The 18,686-nt window shown below is 49.1% G+C and overlaps 1 protein-coding gene across 1 annotated transcript in view; it reads right to left on the bottom strand.

Moving 5' to 3' along the window:
- Positions 1-18,686, bottom strand: part of MTR (5-methyltetrahydrofolate-homocysteine methyltransferase) — a 345,546-nt gene that overhangs the window by 78,870 nt on the left and 247,990 nt on the right. Inside the window, 1 exon segment of the mRNA XM_030196515.1 lies at positions 12,524-12,622. Within this exon segment, the coding sequence (XP_030052375.1) occupies positions 12,524-12,622 (99 nt within the window).

Below are 18,686 nucleotides of genomic sequence, written 5' to 3'. Positions count from 1 at the left end.
TAACAAAGCTCTGTATTTCACAGACCCCAAGGATCTTGGTGCCTTTTTGGATAAACTACAATGATTTTCACTGTTACAAACTTTGATTTTGGAGAGTCCTCAGTGGAAGCTGTAAGTGCTGCTAATGGGTTTGCGGTTTACATACTTTGTGTGTCAGCTACTAAGTTTGTGTGTGCACTGCTAGGATCCCAATATCGCGGGTCCTTGGGGGGCTGGAGGCCTTTGAACGGTGCCCGAACCCTGAGAACTGCGTAGTGCACTAAAGTCTTAAAGCCAGGATATCGATGAGGGAGTGGAGCTCCCAAGAAGCCCTAGTGGCATGGCACGATGACTTGTGTCCCCAAACTCGGCGTGGTGACCCAGAGGACCCCGACTTTCTCGGTTTGCAACATCAGTGACATTGACGGATTCAGGGCTGACCAATAGGTAGCCAGTTGGTTTGGAACTCTTTACTGTTTGACTAATTAATGTTGCCATAAGGTTATGGGGGCGGGACAGTGGCATTTAGGGTTGGGGAGTCTTCCTTGTGGAGTGGTATCTGGGAGTTAGGGGGTTGGGTGGTAGGCAGCAAGGAGTACGGGGGGGGGGGGGGGGGGGGGGTTTGTGGGGGGAGTAAAGGGGGATGAATGTGGTGAGCTGGTTGTGCGTGTGTACTGAGACTATTTTCAGGTTGCCATAACTAGTAGTGGGCGGGAGGGAGGAATAAGGGTTGTTTGTTTCTTCTGGGGGAGGGAGGGGGTGGGGAGTTGGGAAGGATCGTCTAGTTTACTCCTACTACTACTACTACTACTATTTAGCATTTCTACTAGCGCAACAAGGCATACGCAGCGCTGCACAAACATAGAAGAAAGACAGTCCTGCTCAAAGAGCTTACAATCTAATAGTGTCCGGGTCTTCCAAGAGGCCACGAAAGGCCATGCTCCTCACTGTCATAAAGGGAATAATTTCTTTATGCTACACCTTGATGGTTATAAGCCTGTCTGGAGGGTCCAGCTGGGAGACCCCCTGGGCATTTTAAAGTTTTCGATACCTTGTTCAGCATTTCATCATCAATGTTACTGTATGGGTAGCCTCAAATTGTCTCCCTTAATGTTGATGGCACCCACTCCCCCATAAAGAGGACCAGGGTGTTGCAGACACTCAAAAGGCAGCATGCTGATCTAGCACTGTATCAGGAAACCCACTTAGGGAAATCAGAGCATCTCAAATTAAAGCAGGATTGGGTGGGAGATCTATATTTTGCTACTTTCAATAGCAGGCAGAGGGAAGTAGCCATATTAATAAGAAAGAATAGCGTTTTGAGATGCATAGGCTTTACCAAGACCCAGAGGGCCGCTTTGTGATTGTCGCGGGACTCCTGCAAAGGGTCAAAGTGGCTCTGTGCAGCATATATGTGCCTAACATTTACTCACACAAGTGACTTTTGACGAATACCCACTCATATTAGGAGGCGATTGTAACATCACAGGTGACCCACTGATAGATTGCCGACCTCCAAAGCAGCCAGGCAAATATCATGAAGGGCTGGGTGGGGGGGGGGGGGGGGGTGAATTTCATGTCGAAGGAATTGGATGTGATAAATATCTGGAGGCTCCAGCATATAGATGAACGGACTATACCTTTTTCTCCCAGCTTGAGGGGAGCTGGCAGGCGGGAGATAAGACCTTGGCCAGCTTGGATGCGGAGAAAGCCTTTGATAAAGTAGTGTGGGACTATCTGTTTTGGGTGCTGCAGTGCTTTGGTATTGAAGGGGAGTTCCTAGAGTGGATTCGGGTGCTCTATAGTAACCCCACGGCCCAGATCATCCTGGGGGGAGGCACTAGGCAGGGGTGTCCCCTGTCCCCTCTCTTATTCATTCTTACCCTGGAACCTTTGGCATCCAGAATACGGCAAGACTCGACTCTGAAGGGAATCTTTGCTGAGGGGTGGGGGTGTGGGGGGGGGGAAGGCGTACCGTATAAACTTATTTGCAGATGACATGTTGTTACTGCTTGATAATGCGTCTTCAAATATACCTTTGGTGATGAATATATTCGAGACTTTGGCACTTTCTCAGGCCTTTGTATAAATTCTGGGAATCGGAGGCCTTACCTATAAGTAATCCTTGTGCTAGCACTTCGATGCCCAACTTTCCTCTGACCTGCGCTAGGACTGGTATCAAATATTTAGGAGTGTACCTTAGTGTGGATCACGTATGGGTTTATAGGAAAAATGTACTGGATAGACTGGAGGAGGTGAAGTGGCTTTGCCATCGGTGGACAGATCTCCCAGTAAGTTTTATGGGGAGAATCGTTCTAGTGAAAATGGTATTACCTCCAAAATTATTGTACCCTCTGCAGATGCTACCTCTCTGGGTGTGCAAGCAGGAGGATAATTTGTTTCGAAGTATAATCAGTTCTTTTATTTGGCATGCTAAACGTCCTAGAATCTCCTTTGCTAAATTAACGTTAGACAGGGCCCGGGGGGGGGGGGGGGGGGGGGGACTTTGATTACCTGATTTACGGTCTTACAATGTTGCTGTGCTCCTGTACTGGATCCATGAGGCACATACGGGGGCCAGTTTCTTTTCCCCTGTCGTTTTTTGGGCAAGTTGGTGCGCACCCCTACGATCCATTTGTCGTATTAGAATTTAAGTATCTCCGGAGGTTGGGGGAGCTGGGGGGAACCCTTTCTTAATCGCGCTGAAACGCGTTTGGAGGTGGTGGAGAGAACATGGCGGAGCGGTCAGAGGGTTGGGACCCTTCTTAACTTTGACGGGCAATATTGACTTCCTCGCTGGTATGGAGGCATCCGTGTTCAGACAGTGGAGGGGAAGCAGGTGTAGGTACCTGGAGCACTTTAGACAGTTGGGAGGCGATAATTTTCATTCAGTTGAGCAAGTCAAGCGTGCATGGAAAATCCCCAACTCACAATTTTTTAAATTCCTTCAGGTGAGAGACTATATTTTGGTCGCTGAGCGCCAGCAACGAGGGACAAGCGATTTTTACTCAACTGGATTCTCTATTTTTACAAATTCTCCTGGGTTTAAATAAACTGGCACAATGGCATCAGCTGATTTTGAGCCACCAGGAAAGGGCCCCTACTTGGCGCAGTTGGCTGAGGCTTGGAGCACAGGACACAGCAGATCCTGTATCAACAGAAACACTAGAGGGCTGCATTTGGGAGCCTTCACTCTGCGACTCCTAACGTGGCGCTACAGGACATTCAATTCCGCCATTATACATAGAGTACACATCACCAGACAAAAAGGGAGAGCCATGGGGTTATGGGCAGATGATACCTGTGTTAAATGTAGGGTACATGTAGGCACTGTCTTACATTCTTCATGGACTGCCGCACTTTGTTGCCACTCTGGTCGGATGCTTTGGGGGACCATTGAGAAAACTTGCAATGCACAATCGAGCCGGTCATATTCCCGGTAGTGCTGTTGGGTTGTGCAGCTCCACTCAGAGAGCAGGGGCTGGGAGATGCGCAATGCAAGTTCATTTTGGTAGCCACCTCGCTTGTCAAAAAGTGCATTTGCAGGCCTGGCAGACAGCACACCCCCATCAATAGCTGCTTGGTATGGCCTTTCGAGAGAAATGGCTATGCTGGTTACTTATATCCCTTAGGTTTTCCACTGCTTTAGGGCAACGTCAGTAGCGAGACCTGTGGAGCAGAGTCTCTTCCGCGCTTATGACAGAGCAACAGAATGAAGATGCTGCTCCCTAATAGTCATTCCAATAGTTGGTGGGGGTAGAAGGGGGGATGATCGTGATCTCGGCAATAACTCATGTGGAAGGGGCTGCCTCCTAAGGTTGTTGTAGATGGACAGTGGGGGGAAGGGTAGGATGGGGGGGGGGGGGAAGTTTCAACTCAAAACTGAGTCAGGGGCGAATCTGTTTCTAGTTTATTTGCATAGTGTGCTGTATACATAGGCTAAGCAACCATTTGTAAACAAAAACTCTTCTGCAATGCCTGTGATGTAATAATTTTGATATACCCTTTGTGTACGTCAGTGTTTTTTGCTTCTCACTTAAGATATAAAAAAAAAAAAAAACCAGCCACATTTAATGTTAAGTGGCTAAATACACAGAGAAAACAATTTATATTATTTTCTATTTTTTGTAATTGAAATTTAAACATATACCATGAGAAAACATTATAAAACCGAAACCCCTATACCCACATTTACCCTCCCCCCTGACATCTAAACAATACAAAATGTCTATACCATACACTGTAGAAGCAGATCCATCGTTTGGAAGCCAACGCGGGAGCTGGATCTCGGCTGATAGGATGCAGGCGCATCAGTACCTCCAGTATGGAGGGGGAGTGGAACCTCCTGGTGCCAACGCTTCTCGGTGCCGAGGTCCTTTGATGATCCGGAGCTCCCCGCACCATGTGTTGAAGGAGACTGATGACGATGCTTCTGGCCTTCGCCCCGAAGCGGTTGTCACAAAGGCTCTTCGGTGCCAACGAGGATGACGTTGAATCCTCATGTTGCCTTGGGTAGAGTCCGGACAAGGACTGTCCCGGGGGCCCTACAAGCAAGAGGTCTCGAGGCAAGTGGAGACCCACTCGATGCTTCACTGCTCCTAGTGTCTACGGGTCTAGTAGCAGCCATGTTTACCAACATTCCCGATGCTGGTGTGATGCCCAAAGTTGATGCCGATTCCTCCGACCGGCTCCAAAAATCCTCTCTCATTGAGCCTCTCTGGAAAGCTGGGTCCTCTTCACGCAAAAGAAGAGAATACAGTTAGCAGAGCTATGGTCGGGTCCAAGACACTGCAGACACTATAAATGAGTGTCCTTCCCAGAGATTGTCAAATTGCACCAGGTACAGCACTTGAAGCCACTGGGAATCTTCGTGACATGGATGGAAAAATTCTGTTGGCTAAATTAAATGATGCGATGGTGCCTGAAAAAGGGGCATGGAACTGAAAAGGAAAGAGAAGATCCCGGTCCGAAGTCAGGGCCTAAAAGCGGCCTGATGACGGCACGAAAAACTATAATGAAATTAAAAGAAAGGAAAATGGAGGTTCCAACAACAGGAACACAATTAAGAAACGAAAAATAGCACAAAGGCACAAAAAATAGCTAAGACCAAGAAATGAAGAGATGGTAAGAAAAAGTACCTTCTCCTCACGTGGAAAAAGAAGACCATGTTCATGCAACAGGCAGGAAGGCGAACACGCTACACAAAGCTCTCATTAGCTTTGGTAAATGCCGGACTGGGCGATGCGGATCAGCGTCACCCATTTGTGAGAATACAGAAGCCTGCTTGTCCTTGGAGAAAAGGTCTCCATACAGCCACCATGTCCAACAACAAGTATCAATATTCCCCTCTGGGTCCTAGCCAGCTCTCTCCCCGATGGACTGGACCTACCTATAGTAGGCTCTGGAGCCACGTTTAGGTCTCTACCCAATAAAATAGGAAGATTCCCAAAGTCACATATCTAACAAATAAGTTCCTGAAAAAATGCCTTCTCAAAAATGTTAGGCGCATAGACATACAGAACAGAAAAGGTATGCAAACCAATAGCATGGAAAGCAAGAATATACCTACCTGCTGGGTCCCTGAACTACCCTATGAGTCTCCAGCTGAGTACCCTTCCTGATTAGGATAATTACTCCTCCCTTATTCCCAGAAGCAGGAGAATTAAAAACATTGCCCACCAGCCAACGATGTAACTAAAGCGAATGCTACATACCTGTAGAAGTATTCTCCGAGGACAGCAGGCTGATTGTTCTCACTGATGGGTGACATCCACGGCAGCCCCTCCAATCGGAATCTTCACTAGCAAAAGCCTTTGCTAGCCCTCCGCGCGCCGATGCGCACCGCGCATGCGCGGCCGTCTTCCCGCCCCGAAACCGGCTCGTGCCGGCCAGTTTCATATGTAGCCAAGACAAAGAGAAGGGAAGACACACTCCAAAGGGGAGGCGGGCGGGTTTGTGAGAACAATCAGCCTGCTGTCCTCGGAGAATACCTTCTACAGGTATGTAGCATTCGCTTTCTCCCGAGGAAAAGCAGGGCTGCTTGTTCTCACTGATGGGGTATCCCTAGCCCCCAGGCTCACTCAAAACAACAACCATGGTCAATTGGGCCTCGCAACGGCGAGGACATAACTGAGATTGACCTAAAAAATTTACCAACTAACTGAGAGTGCAGCCTGGAACAGAACAAACAGGGCCCTCGGGGGTGGAGTTGGATCCTAAAGCCCAAACAGGTTCTGAAGAACTGACTGCCTGAACCGACTGTTGCGTCGGGTATCCTGCTGCAGGCAGTAATGAGATGTGAATGTGTGGACAGATGACCACGTCGCAGCTTTGCAAATTTCTTCAATAGAGGCTGACTTCAAGTGGGCTACCGACGCAGCCATGGCTCTAACATTATGAGCTCGTGACATGACCCTCAAGAGCCAGCCCAGCCTGGGCGTAAGTGAAGGAATGCAATCTGCTAGCCAATTGGATATGGTGCGTTTTCCTACAGCCACTTCCCCTCCTGTTGGGAATCAAAAGAAACAAACAATTGGGCGGACTGTCTGTTGGGCTGTGTCCGCTCCAATAGAAGGCCAATGCTCTTTTGCAGTCCAATGTGTGCAGCTGACGTTCAGCAGGGCGGATATGAGGACGGGGAAAGAATGTTGGCAAGACAATGATGGTTAAGAATGGAAACTCCGGACACAAACCTTTGGCAAGAACTATAGGGTGAGTGCGCGGAGGACTTACTCTGTATGATGAAATTTTGGTGTAAGGGGCCTGGGGTATTCCAAGGCCTGAAGCTCACTGACTCTACGAGCTGATAGTAACTGCCACCAAGAAAATGAACCTTCCAGGTCAGTACTTCAAATGGCAGGAGTTCAGTGGCTGAAAAGGAGGTTTCATCAGCTGGGTGAGAACGACATTGAGATCCCATGACACTGTAGGAGGCTTGACAGGGGGCTTTGACAAAAGCAAACCTCTCATGAAGCGAACAACTAAAGGCTGTCCTGAGATCGGCTTACCTTCCACACGGTAATGGTATGCACTGATCGCACTAAGGTGAACCCTTACAGAGTTAGTCTTGAGACCGGACTCAGACAAGTGCAGAAGGTATTCAAGCAGGGTCTGTGTAGGACAAGAGCGAGGATCTAGGGCCTTGCTGTCACACCAGACGGCAAACCTCCTCCATAAAAAGAAGTAACTCCTCTTAGTGGAATCTTTCCTGGAAGCAAGCAAGATGCGGGAGACACCTTCTGACAGACCCAAAGAGGCAAAGTCTACGCTCTCAACATCCAGGCCGTGAGAGCCAGGGACCGGAGGCTGGGATGCAGAAGCGCCCCTTCGTCCTGTGTGATGAGGGTCGGAAAACACTCCAATCTCCACGGTTCTTCGGAGGACAACTCCAGAAGAAGAAGGAACCAGATCTGACGCGGCCAAAAAGGAGCAATCAGAATCATGGTGCCTCGGTCTTGCTTGAGTTTCAACAAAGTCTTCCCCCCCAGAGGTATGGGAGGATAGGCATACAGCAGACCCTCCCCCCAGTCCAGGAGGAAGGCATCCGATGCCAGTCTGCCGTGGGCCTGAAGCCTGGAACAGAACTGAGGGACTTTGTGGTTGGCTCGAGATGCGAAGAGATCCACCAAGGGGGTGCCCCACACCTGGAAGATCTGTCGCACTACACGAGAATTGAGCGACCACTCGTGAGGTTGCATAATCCTGCTCAACCTGTCGGCCAGACTGTTGTTTACGCCTGCCAGATATGTGGCTTGGAGCACCATGCCGTGACGGCGAGCCCAGAGCCACATGCTGACGGCTTCCTGACACAGGGGGCGAGATCCGGTGCCCCCCTGCTTGTTGACGTAATACATGGCAACCTGGTTGTCTGTCTGAATTTGGATAATTTGGTGGGACAGCCGATCTCTGAAAGCCTTCAGAGCGTTCCAGATCGCTCGCAACTCCAGGAGATTGATCTGCAGATCGCGTTCCTGGAGGGACCAGCTGCCTTGGGTGTGAAGCCCAATCGACATGAGCTCCCCATCCCAGGAGAGACGCATCCGTGGTCAGCACTTTTTGTGGCTGAGGAATTTGGAAGGACGTCCCAGAGGCAAATTGGACCAAATCGTCCACCAATACAGGGATTTGAGAAAACTCGTGGACAGGTGGATCACGTCTTCTAGATCCCCAGCAGCCTGAAACCACTGGGAAGCTAGGGTCCATTGAGCAGATCTCATGTGAAGGCGGGCCATGGGGTGTCACATGAACTGTGGAGGCCATGTGGCCAAGCAATCTCAACATCTGCCGAGCTGTGATGCTGTGACGCTCGCACCCGCGAGACGAGGGACAACAAGTTGTTGGTTCTCGCCTCTGGAGATAGGCACGAGCTGTCCGAGAATCAGCAGAGCTCCTATGAATTCGAGATTCTGCACTGGGAGAAGATGGGACTATTGGGTAATTTATCACAAATCCCAGTAGCTCCAGGAGGCGAATAGTCATCTGCATGGACTGCAGGGCTCCTGCCTCGGATTTGTTCTTCACCAGCAATCGTCGAGATATAGGAACACGTGTACCCCCAGTCTGCGAAGTGACGCTGCTACTACAGCCAAGCACTTTGTGAACACCCTGGGCGCAGAGGCGAGTGCGCCCAGCTGAAATCGCAGATACTGTCTGTGAAGCTGGCAGTATCGGGATGTGCATGTAGGCATCCTTCAAGTCCAGAGAGCATAGCCAATCGTTTTCCTGAATCATGGAAGGAAGGTGCCCAGGGAAAGCATCCTGAACTTTTCTTTTACGAGATATTTGTTCAGGGCCCTTAGGTCTAGGATGGGACGCATCCCCGTTTTCTTTTCCACAAGGAAGTACCTGGAATAGAATCCCAGCCCTTCTTCCCCGGGTGGTACGGGCTCGACCGCATTGGCGTTGAGAAGGGCGGGAGAGTTCCTCTGCAAGTACCTGCTTGTGCTGGAAGCTGTAAGACTGAGCTCCCGGTGGACAATTTGGAGGTTTTGAGGCCAAATTGAGGGTATATCCTTGCCGGACTATTTGAAGAACCCACTGATCGGAGGTTACGAGAGGCCCACTTTGGTGGAAAAGCTTTCAACCTCCCTCCGACTGGCAGGTCGCCCGGCACTGACACTTGGATGTCGGCTATGCTCTGCTGGAGCCAGTCAAAAGCTCGTCCCTTGCTTTTGCTGGGAACCGAGGGGCCTTGCTGAGTCGCACGCTGCTGACGAGAGCGAGCGCGTGGGGCTTAGCCTGGGCCACAGGCTGTCGAGAAGGAGGATTGTACCTACGCTTGCCAGAAGAGTAGGGGAACAGTCTTCCTTCCCCAAAAAAATCTTCTACCTGTAGAGGTAGATGCTGAAGGCTGCAGGCGGGAGAACTTGTAGAATGCGTATCCCGCTGGTGGAGCTGCTCTACCACCTGTTCGACTTTCTCTCCAAAAATGTTATCCGCACGGCAAGGCGAGTCCGCAATCGCTGCTGGAGTCTGTTCTCCAGGTCGGAGGCACGCAGCCATGAGAGCCTGCGCATCACCACACCTTGAGCAGCGGCCCTGGACGCAACATCAAAGGTGTCATACACCCCTCTGGCAGGAATTTTCTGCACGCCTTCAGCTGCCTGACCACCTCCTGAAAAGGCTTGGCTTGCTCAGGGGGGAGCGCATCCACCAAGCCCGCCACTGCCCGCACATTGTTCCGCATATGTATGCTCGTGTAGAGCTGGTAGGACTGAATTTTGGCCACGAGCATAGAAGAATGGTAGGCCTTCCTCCCAAAGGAGTCTAAGGTTCTAGAGTCTTTGCCCGGGGCGCCGAAGCATGCTCCCTAGAACTCTTAGCCTTCTTTAGGGCCAAATCCACAACTCCAGAGTCATGAGGCAACTGGGTGCGCATCAGCTCTGGGTCCCCATGGATCCGGTACTGGGACTCGATCTTCTTGGGAATGTGGGATAGTTAGAGGCTTGGTCCAGTTCGCCAGCAATGTCTTTTTCAGGGCATGGTGCATGGGTACTGTGGACGCTTCCTTAGGCGGAGAAGGATAGTCCAGGAGCTCAAACATTTCAGCCCTGGCTCGTCCTCCACAACCACCGGGAAGGGGATGGCCGTAGACATCTCCCGGACAAAGGAAGCGAAAAGACAGACTCTCAGGAGGAGAAAAGCTGTCTTTCAGGAGAGGGAGTGGGATCAGAGGGAAGGCCCTCAGACTCCTCGTCAGAGAAATATCTGATGTCTTCCTCTTCCTCCCACGAGGCCTCACCCTCGGTGTCAGACACAAGTTCACGAACCTGTGTCTGCAACCGCGCCCGGCTCGACTCTGTGGAACCACGTCCACAATGGGGGCGTCGAGAGGTAGACTCCCTGGCCCGCATCGGCGAAGCTCCCTCCGCGACATAGTCGGGGAGCCTTCCTGGGAGGTGACGGCAGTCGGTACCGCAAGCGGCACCGACGCCGGCGACCCTCACCACGGGCGATGGACCAGCCGGCGCCACGCTCGACTGGTACCCGGTGGCGCAAGCAACGCCAGTACCGGAGGGGTAGGGCGCAGCAGCTCTCCCAGAATCTCTGGGAGAACGGCCCGGAGGCTCTCGTTCAGAGCGGACTGCAGAAAAAGGCAGGGAAGTCGATTAAGGCGTCGACGTCAGAACCTGTTCCGGGCGTGGAGGCTGTTCCGGCCTGTCCAGAGTGGAGCGCATCGACACCTCTGAACAGAGGGTGAGCGGTCCTCTCGGTGCCGATGCTGCTGGGTGCCGACTCCCTCGGCGACCCAGAGCTCTCGGTGCCGACGCGGGAAGGGGACCGGTGTCGATGCTTCTTCGACTTCTTCCGAAGCATGTCACCGGAGCTTCCCGGCACCGACGAGGAGGACGTAGAATCCAGCCGTCTCTTCCTCGGGGCCGAGACAAAGAGGGTCGGTCTCGGGGGGGCTGTACCGCAGGAGCCCTCAGGGTAGGGGGAGACCCACCCGAAGGCTCACCGCCACCAGCAGGGGAATGGACAGCCCTCACCTGCACTCCAGACGAAGCACCACCGTCCGACGACATCAGCAGACGATGGTCCCGGTACCACCGACGTCGATACAGTCGTCCGATGTCTCAGCGCCGATGCAGAGGGTCGATGCCTCGATGCACTCGATGCACTGGCAGCCGAGGATGAAGGTCTGGACGCTGAAGACGTCGATGCACTCGATACCCCCAGTGCCGATGCCGACGAAGAGCTCGAGAACAAAATGTTCCACTGGGCTAACCTCGCTACCTGAGTCCGCTTTTGTAAAAGGGAACACAGACTACAGGCCTGAGGGCGGTGCCCAGCCCCCAGACACTGAAGACACGACGCGTGCCTGTCAGTGAGCGAGATTACCCGGGCGCACTGGGTGCACTTCTTGAAGCTGCTGGAAGGCTTCGATGTCATGGGCGGAAAAATCACGCCGGCGAGATCAAAAGTCGAAATTGCGAAATTTGGCACCAGAAAAATAGCGGAAAGGAAATTTCGACCGGGGCCTAATAAAGGCCTACCCCACGACGAAAGAAAACTTACCGGGGCGAAAAACACGAAGTACAGGAAGGGAAAACCAAAAGAGGTCTTTCCGAAACAATTTACAAAGTTTCTCACGGAAACGAGTCGAAAACGCCACGCGGGTCGACTTTTCGGGGCACGAACGGCAAACACAACCGTACCGAGCGCGGAGAAAAGAAGACTGGCCGGCACGAGCCGGTTTCGGGCGGGAAGACGGCCACGCATGCGCGGTGCGCATCGGCGCGCGAGGGCTAGCAAGGCTTTTGCTAGTGAAGATTCCGATTGGAGGGGCTGCCGTGGACGTCACCCATCAGTGAGAACAAGCAGCCTGCTTGTCCTCGGAGAACACCCCATACTTAAGATGTTTACTGACACTTAGTAAACCACATTATAATGAATGTTTCAATTTTTATGGTCAGTGTGCTAATATCAGAGTACAGCAGATGTCTAGTGTGATGGTGCAGGATAGACACTGATGTCGGGAGGAAAGGGAGGCTACAGAACTTGTCTAGTTTCTACAACTGAAGTCATCATGAATGCTATGTTCAGACTCGTAAGCCTGCTTTGGTAATAGTTATTTTATTGTCTACTCCAATTATTGCTTGTCTGCTCTCCTTGTCCATCTTGTCCTCTAGATTGTAAGCTCCTTTGAGCAGGGACCGTCATTCTTTGTTTATTGTACAGCGCTGCGTAACCCTAGTAGCGCTCTATAAATGTCAAATAGTAGTAGAAGTAGTATGAAAGAAAAACAGTTTGTAATGTGTTCAATGAAATACCTTTTAGGCATGTTGTCTTGCTGAATCTCTCTGGTCAATTTTATTCTCATTTCTAGCACATAAAAATTATGAATTCCAGGTTATTTTGTCAAAATAAAGTATAAGGACTTGGTGCTGGAACAAATCCTCCATATATATGAATATTTTTATGCGACAGTCAGTTTTGAGTTACAATTTGATTTAAAGACAAGTTTTCAGGAACCAGTTTGTCATAGGGCTTCCTATACTTGAATAAAACCCAAGAGCAAAAGGTCACCACTCATCACATCTACCTTGAGAGTCTCATAGTGGTCTTGGCGAATGTCCTCGTACTCCTCTGATATCTCTTCAAAGAAGTCTTCTTTCAGGTTGTCATCAAGCAACTGAGAGCACTGCAGTGGAACAAAAGGTTTAACCATCACTATCAGTTGCTGCAGCCTTTTATTATTATTTATACATTGAGTTTCATGGCACAGGGAATTCGTTTCCAAAATTATAAACTACCAGCAGCTGACAAAATAGCAAAAGAAATGTCTCCTTGATCCTAAAATCTGCCTGCTCACTGGCAACTCACTATCCTAAAGATCAGCATGCTGAAACATATTCTGAGAGGATATTTCAAAGAATCCTTTCCATATAATTGTATCCCAAAATGCTGTTAGAAGCGCATTAAAATACCATGATAGGGTTTCCAGTGAAGGAGGACACTTTGAGAGGAGAAAAAGGTAATGACTAAGACCATCATTTTAGAAACATATCCATATACAAATAGCAGCATCTACTCACGTATATTGAATACATATGTTATTAGTGATTTCAGAAAGCTGCTATGTATACATGGAGATCCACTGCATGCAGAGAGTTCAAGGGATTACATGTGTATGGAAAACAATTTCTACATAGAAGGGTAGTTAGTGGGGTCCCTCAGGGGTCTGTGCTGGGACCGCTGCTTTTTAACATATTTATAAATGACCTTGAGATGGGAGTAACTAGTGAGGTAATTCAATTCGCAGATGACACAAAGTTATCCAGGGTCGTCTCGTTGCGGGAGGAGTGTGAAGATTACAAGAAGACCTCATGAGACTGGGGGATTGGCCGTCCAAATGGCAGATGAAGTTCAACGTTGACAAGTGCAAAGTGATGCATGTGGGAAGGAGGAACCCGAATTACAGCTATGTTATGCAAGGTTCCGCTTTAGGAGTTACGGACCAAGAAAGGGATCTGGGAGTCATTGTGGATAGGACATTGAAATCTTCAGCTCAATGTGCTGCGGTGGCTAAGAAGGCAAACAGAATGTTGAGTATTATTAGAAAAGGGATGGAAAACAAACATGAGGATGTTATAATGCCTTTATATCGCTCCATGGTGCGACCGCACCTGGAGTATTGTGTTCAGTTCTGGTCGCCTCAACTCAAAAAAGATATAAAGGAATTGGAGAAGGTGCAGAGAAGGGCGACAAAAATGATAAAAGGGATGGGATGACTACCCTATGAGGAGAGGTTAAGACGGCTAGGACTCTTTAGCCTAGAGAAAATGTGGCTGAGGGGTGATATGATAGAGGTCCACAAAATAATGAGTGGGGTAGAGCGGACTGATGTGAAGTGTTTGTTTACACTTTCTAACAATAATAGAACCAGGGGACACAAGATGAAATTAGAATGTGGTAGGTTTAAAACAAATTGGAGAAAGTTTTTCTTTACTCAGCGCGTAGACAGACTCTGGAACTCATTGCTGGAGAAGGTAGTGATGGCAGCTGGTCTTGCTGAGTTTAAAGGGGGTTCTGGATAGATTCCTGAAGGAAAGTCCATTGATCGTTATTAAATTTTGGGTTTTTGCCAGGTTCTTGGGGCCTGGATTGGCCGCTGTCGGGGACAGAGTGCTGGGCTTGATGGACCTTTAGTCTTTTCCCAGCATGGCGGTGCTTATGTGTGCTTGTTTCTATCACAGTTTTACTTGAGGGATTAAGGGAGTCATCTTTCTTAATCCCTTCTAGTTTATTTCCTCCTCCAAAATGAAACCAAATTAAAATTGCAGCCTCACTACTTAATAGGTGGCACTTACACTTGTGGGTTTGTATAATGGAGCAGCTACAAGCGGAGTGGTGCCACTTCCCCTCTATTTTGCGTTTAATATTTCAATAGTTTTTATTGAAGAACAAACGAATAAACACCAATTAAACTGTTGTATAAGAACATTTGAGTAATTCCTCGTTTGTACCCTTCTATACATTTCGTCTGTCTTGTTGTCAAGGTTTTATACTTCTCCCTCCCCCCTCTTTCTCGAACCATCTTCAGTTTGATTGATGATTATCAAAAGTAGGGCAATCCACCCTTAGCTTGCACAAAAACCTTGAAAGTCTGCAGACTAATGACATCATCAACCTTTTTTCAAAGACTCGTGTTGTAAATCCCGTTCCTTCCCCTTCCCAAACCTCCCTTTCCCTCCCAGTTCTCCCCTCTCTGATCTTCCTTGTCCTTCCATCCCTCCCCTCCCCCTTGTTAGCTCTGCCTCATCCAATCCTCCGTGATTCTCTGGACTCACTCCAGGCAGTGTCGACCGTGCCATCTGGGCTTCTTTGTCCCTCCTATGTCCTCTGTTCCCCGCTTACCTGTACATTAAACGAATTCAATACTTGACTACGGGCTTTGTGTGACAAGAATTGGATATATTTATCCCAAATAGCCAGAAATGTTTTCTTTCGTTTAAAAGTTAGACTGGCATATCTTTGTTCTAGTAGCATTAGCGCATTGTAGCTTATTCCTCCAGTGCCAATATGAGGGGATTTGATCACTAATCCATTTTCCTAGTATAGTTCGCTTACCTAACATCGCTGCCTTCCTAATTAGCATTTTAAAATATTTTTTGGGGGGACCAAAATATTCATATTTATCCAGAAGGAATCTTTTAATCGTTCTGCCCCCCAGGTTCTCCATATAAGAAATCACTGAGTTCCAGAAAGCTTGGACTTGCGTACACTCCCACATCCCATGCATAAATGAATTTATTGTTAATTGACAATTCCTACAAATCGGGGAATCAATTCCTCCTATTTTGAATAGGCGTTCTTGTGTAAAATAAGCTCTGTGTGTCACTCTAAAATTACTTTCACGAAGTTCAGCGCTAATCGTCCCCGACATAGTGCGTCCTGTCAATTGGGCTATCTTTATCATGTCAATTGGTATCCCTAAATCTTTACTCCACCTCTGTTGTATCTCTTGAAAGCTTGCAGCGACATAGGGGTTCTGAGAGAGAAAGGGAGGGAGTTCCAAAGCTTTGGGCCAAGGAAACTGAAAGCAGAATCTCGAGTGGAGGACAGTTACAAGACCAAAAGAGAAGAAATACAGAGAAGATTATCAGAAGCAGAGCACAGCGCATGTGCAGGGGAATAAGGGATCAGAATGCTGTCTAAGAAAGCAGGGGATGCAGGAAGCTGATATTTAAAGACCAACAACAGTAATTTATAATGGATATGTGATGAAACCAGAAGCTAGTGCTCGAGATACAGCATAAAGAGTCCAGCATACAAAGAATTACAGTAGTCAATGCGGGAGATTACTAAAGCCAAGATAGGGGCATGGACAGAGAAGGGAGAAAGGAAGGGATGAATGGATCTGATGTGGTGAAGTGAGTAGAAGGCAGATGTAGAGCATTCTGAGCCTGAAGCAACGTAGCAATGACTGAACCAGAATAACCTTTTAGTCTCAACTGAGCCCTTTCAATGGCCAAGCCATAAGACCAAAGGGGCACGGATCCTCCATGAGAACTGCATGTTGCTTCAGTAGGCCATGTAGCCACGGAAGACAGAGAGGACCCCTGTACAGCAGTTGAATTAGGTCGACATACCATGGCCTCCATGGACAATTTGGGGCTACTAGAATTTTTCAAGCCCAGTATAATGCAATCCTGAAGAACTTGGGCATTCCTTTTCATTGCCATTAAGCCCAGAAGCAGAGAACCTCATCAGTCCATCATCAGCTGAAACGCCTGGCTGGATATTTCCCATTCTCCCGTGTCCAAGGAGTGCCTGCTGAGAAAGTCCATCTCCACATTCATAGACCCCGCAATGTGAGCTGCCGACAAGCAGAGGTCTTTATCCAACTCATGAGGAAGGCTGCCTCCACCGCCATCATACAACTGTGGGTCCCACCTTGTTTGTTGATATATGCCACTGCTGTCGCACTGTCGAAGAAAACTCGGACCGGGGCCCCCACCAGAAATGGAGCGTTCACTTAAGTCATTCTGCACTGCTCTGAGCTCCAAGTGATTTATTGACCAGTCCTTCCAGGTGACCTGTGCCAGATGGAACTTGTAATGCACTCCCCAGCCTGACTTGCTGGCATCCATTGTCACCACCTCCCATTGTGCTATCGGACCGGGAGTTCAGACAGTTAAATTCCTGGCGACAACCACCACTGCAAACTCTGTCAGGCAACCAGCATCCAAGATGAAGGTTGTACTTCTGTGACACCGGAGACCAGCAGCTGAGAAGAGATTCTGTAATGGCTGCATAGGAGCCCTTGCCCATGGCACCACTTCCATTGCCAATCTCACTGACCACGGGCCTGCCTTGATTGAGGAGAAGACGAATCTGTTGAATCAGCTTCTACCTCCTGCACTCCGCGAGGAAGATCCTCTCCCAGGCTGTGTCAAATAGAACAACCAGATACGCCAGCATCTGCAATGGAGTTAGTCTACTCTTCTCAAAATTGATCACCCAACCCAACTGCAGAAGATGGACAACTTTGTCTGTTGCTGCCACACTGTCCGAATAGGACGACGCATGAATGAGCCAATAGCCAAGATATGGGTGATTCCCTGGTGCCGAAGGAATGATGATGTTGCCGCCACCACCACCATTTTTATTTATTTGTTTATTTTTATTACATTTGTACGCCGTGCTTTCCCACTCATGGCAGGCAATGGAGGGTTAAGTGACTTGCCCAGAGTCACAAGGAGCTGCCTGTGCCGGGAATCGAACTCAGTTCCTCAGTTCCCCATGACCAAAGTCCACCACCCTAACCACTAGGCCACTCCTCCACCATAACCTTGGTAAACATTCTTGGAGCCATGGTGAGACCAAAAAGGGCAAAACCCTGAACTGGAAGTACAAGCCATGAACCTACAGTGGTCTGAACCTCAACTGTCTTGGTTCCTTTTTGACAAGGAGACTGCAAGAAGAGAAGAACAACCAGGCAGGAGAACTCCAAATTGTAAGCTTCTGCAAGAATATCCAGAATACACTGGTCTGATGTGATTTTGTCCCACTCCTCCCAAAACTCCTTAAGATGCCTCCCTCTGAAGGAAGAGAAGAGTGGACCCAGCCATGCATCACTGCGAAGCTCTGGATACATTGGGCACTCCAGCTGACTGAAAGGAGAACTTCCTGTCCGCACAAAAGGAAGACTGGCGTGCCGGAAAGCAGGACTTCTTTTCTGACCATATTGTTGACGACGAATACGGTACCTTCTGCTGTCTCGAAATTAAGATTGACGACCAGAGGTTTTCAGCTTATCCTCCAGCACCCGATGTGGCTTATTTTCTCCCAGTTCTTTCACCAAGTTAGTGAGAAAGGCTGAAGACTGATACTCTGTTCCAGCTCTCCAGCAAACCTCTTTCATTCTCCTTCTTTCTTTTTTTTTAAAGGTTGTTGTGCTGGAAAAGGAGAGCTCCATAGGAAACAGGGGAGAGATGAAGGAAGAGAGGAAGTAAATTTGCAGGAATCAGCTGACCAACTGGACAAGGAGTAAAGCACTCAGAACCAGAGGCTAAAAAGTGTTTCCATCCAGCTGTTGGAGACAAAATATACCAAGGAGCTGTACTGGATGCCAAGAGAGATAATGCCTCAGCTCAGTTTTCAGTTCTCTATCTCTATCTGCTGGTTGATGGACACAGTTATACCACAGGTTCTGGAATAGTGGGAAGCTACATAATGGAAAACATATTGCTCTTGTGCCTGAAGTCCAATTGTCAAAAGGACCACTGTGTACTCCTTATGCCTCTGCTGAAATCTCTCCAGGATCAAAACTATAAGACAGAAAGGAAACATGTTGAACAAGAAGACCTCTCTTGTATGGATGCCACAACTATCTCCCATCCTGAACATGACCAAGTCCATGTACCACAGCTCTTGGATGAATCTGGTATTACCCAAACAATCTGTGCCTAGTGCGATGCAATTTGGCAAGAAGCTTGCTGAAGAAGTTATCAAACATATAAACGGCGAGTGACCGAACTCACTCGCAAAATGCGCAGTAGAGACTTCCCTCTTTGTCCCGCCCTCATGTCAATACGTGATGACGAGGGCGGGACAGAGAGGGAAACTGCGCTCCCCCCCACCGAGGTCGCCGCCACCAGTAATCCCCCCCCCCCCCCGCCCGAGTTGCCGCCGCCACCCCTCCACCCGGCCCGGGCCCTCTGATCGCAATTAATTCAACTTACATCTCGGCAGCACGCAGA

The sequence above is a fragment of the Microcaecilia unicolor genome, chromosome 3 (assembly GCF_901765095.1).
Source record: "Microcaecilia unicolor chromosome 3, aMicUni1.1, whole genome shotgun sequence".
NCBI classification, from domain to species: domain Eukaryota; kingdom Metazoa; phylum Chordata; class Amphibia; order Gymnophiona; family Siphonopidae; genus Microcaecilia; species Microcaecilia unicolor.
The sequence above is the reverse complement of the archived record's forward strand: the minus strand, read 5'-3'. Positions and strand labels throughout refer to the sequence as shown.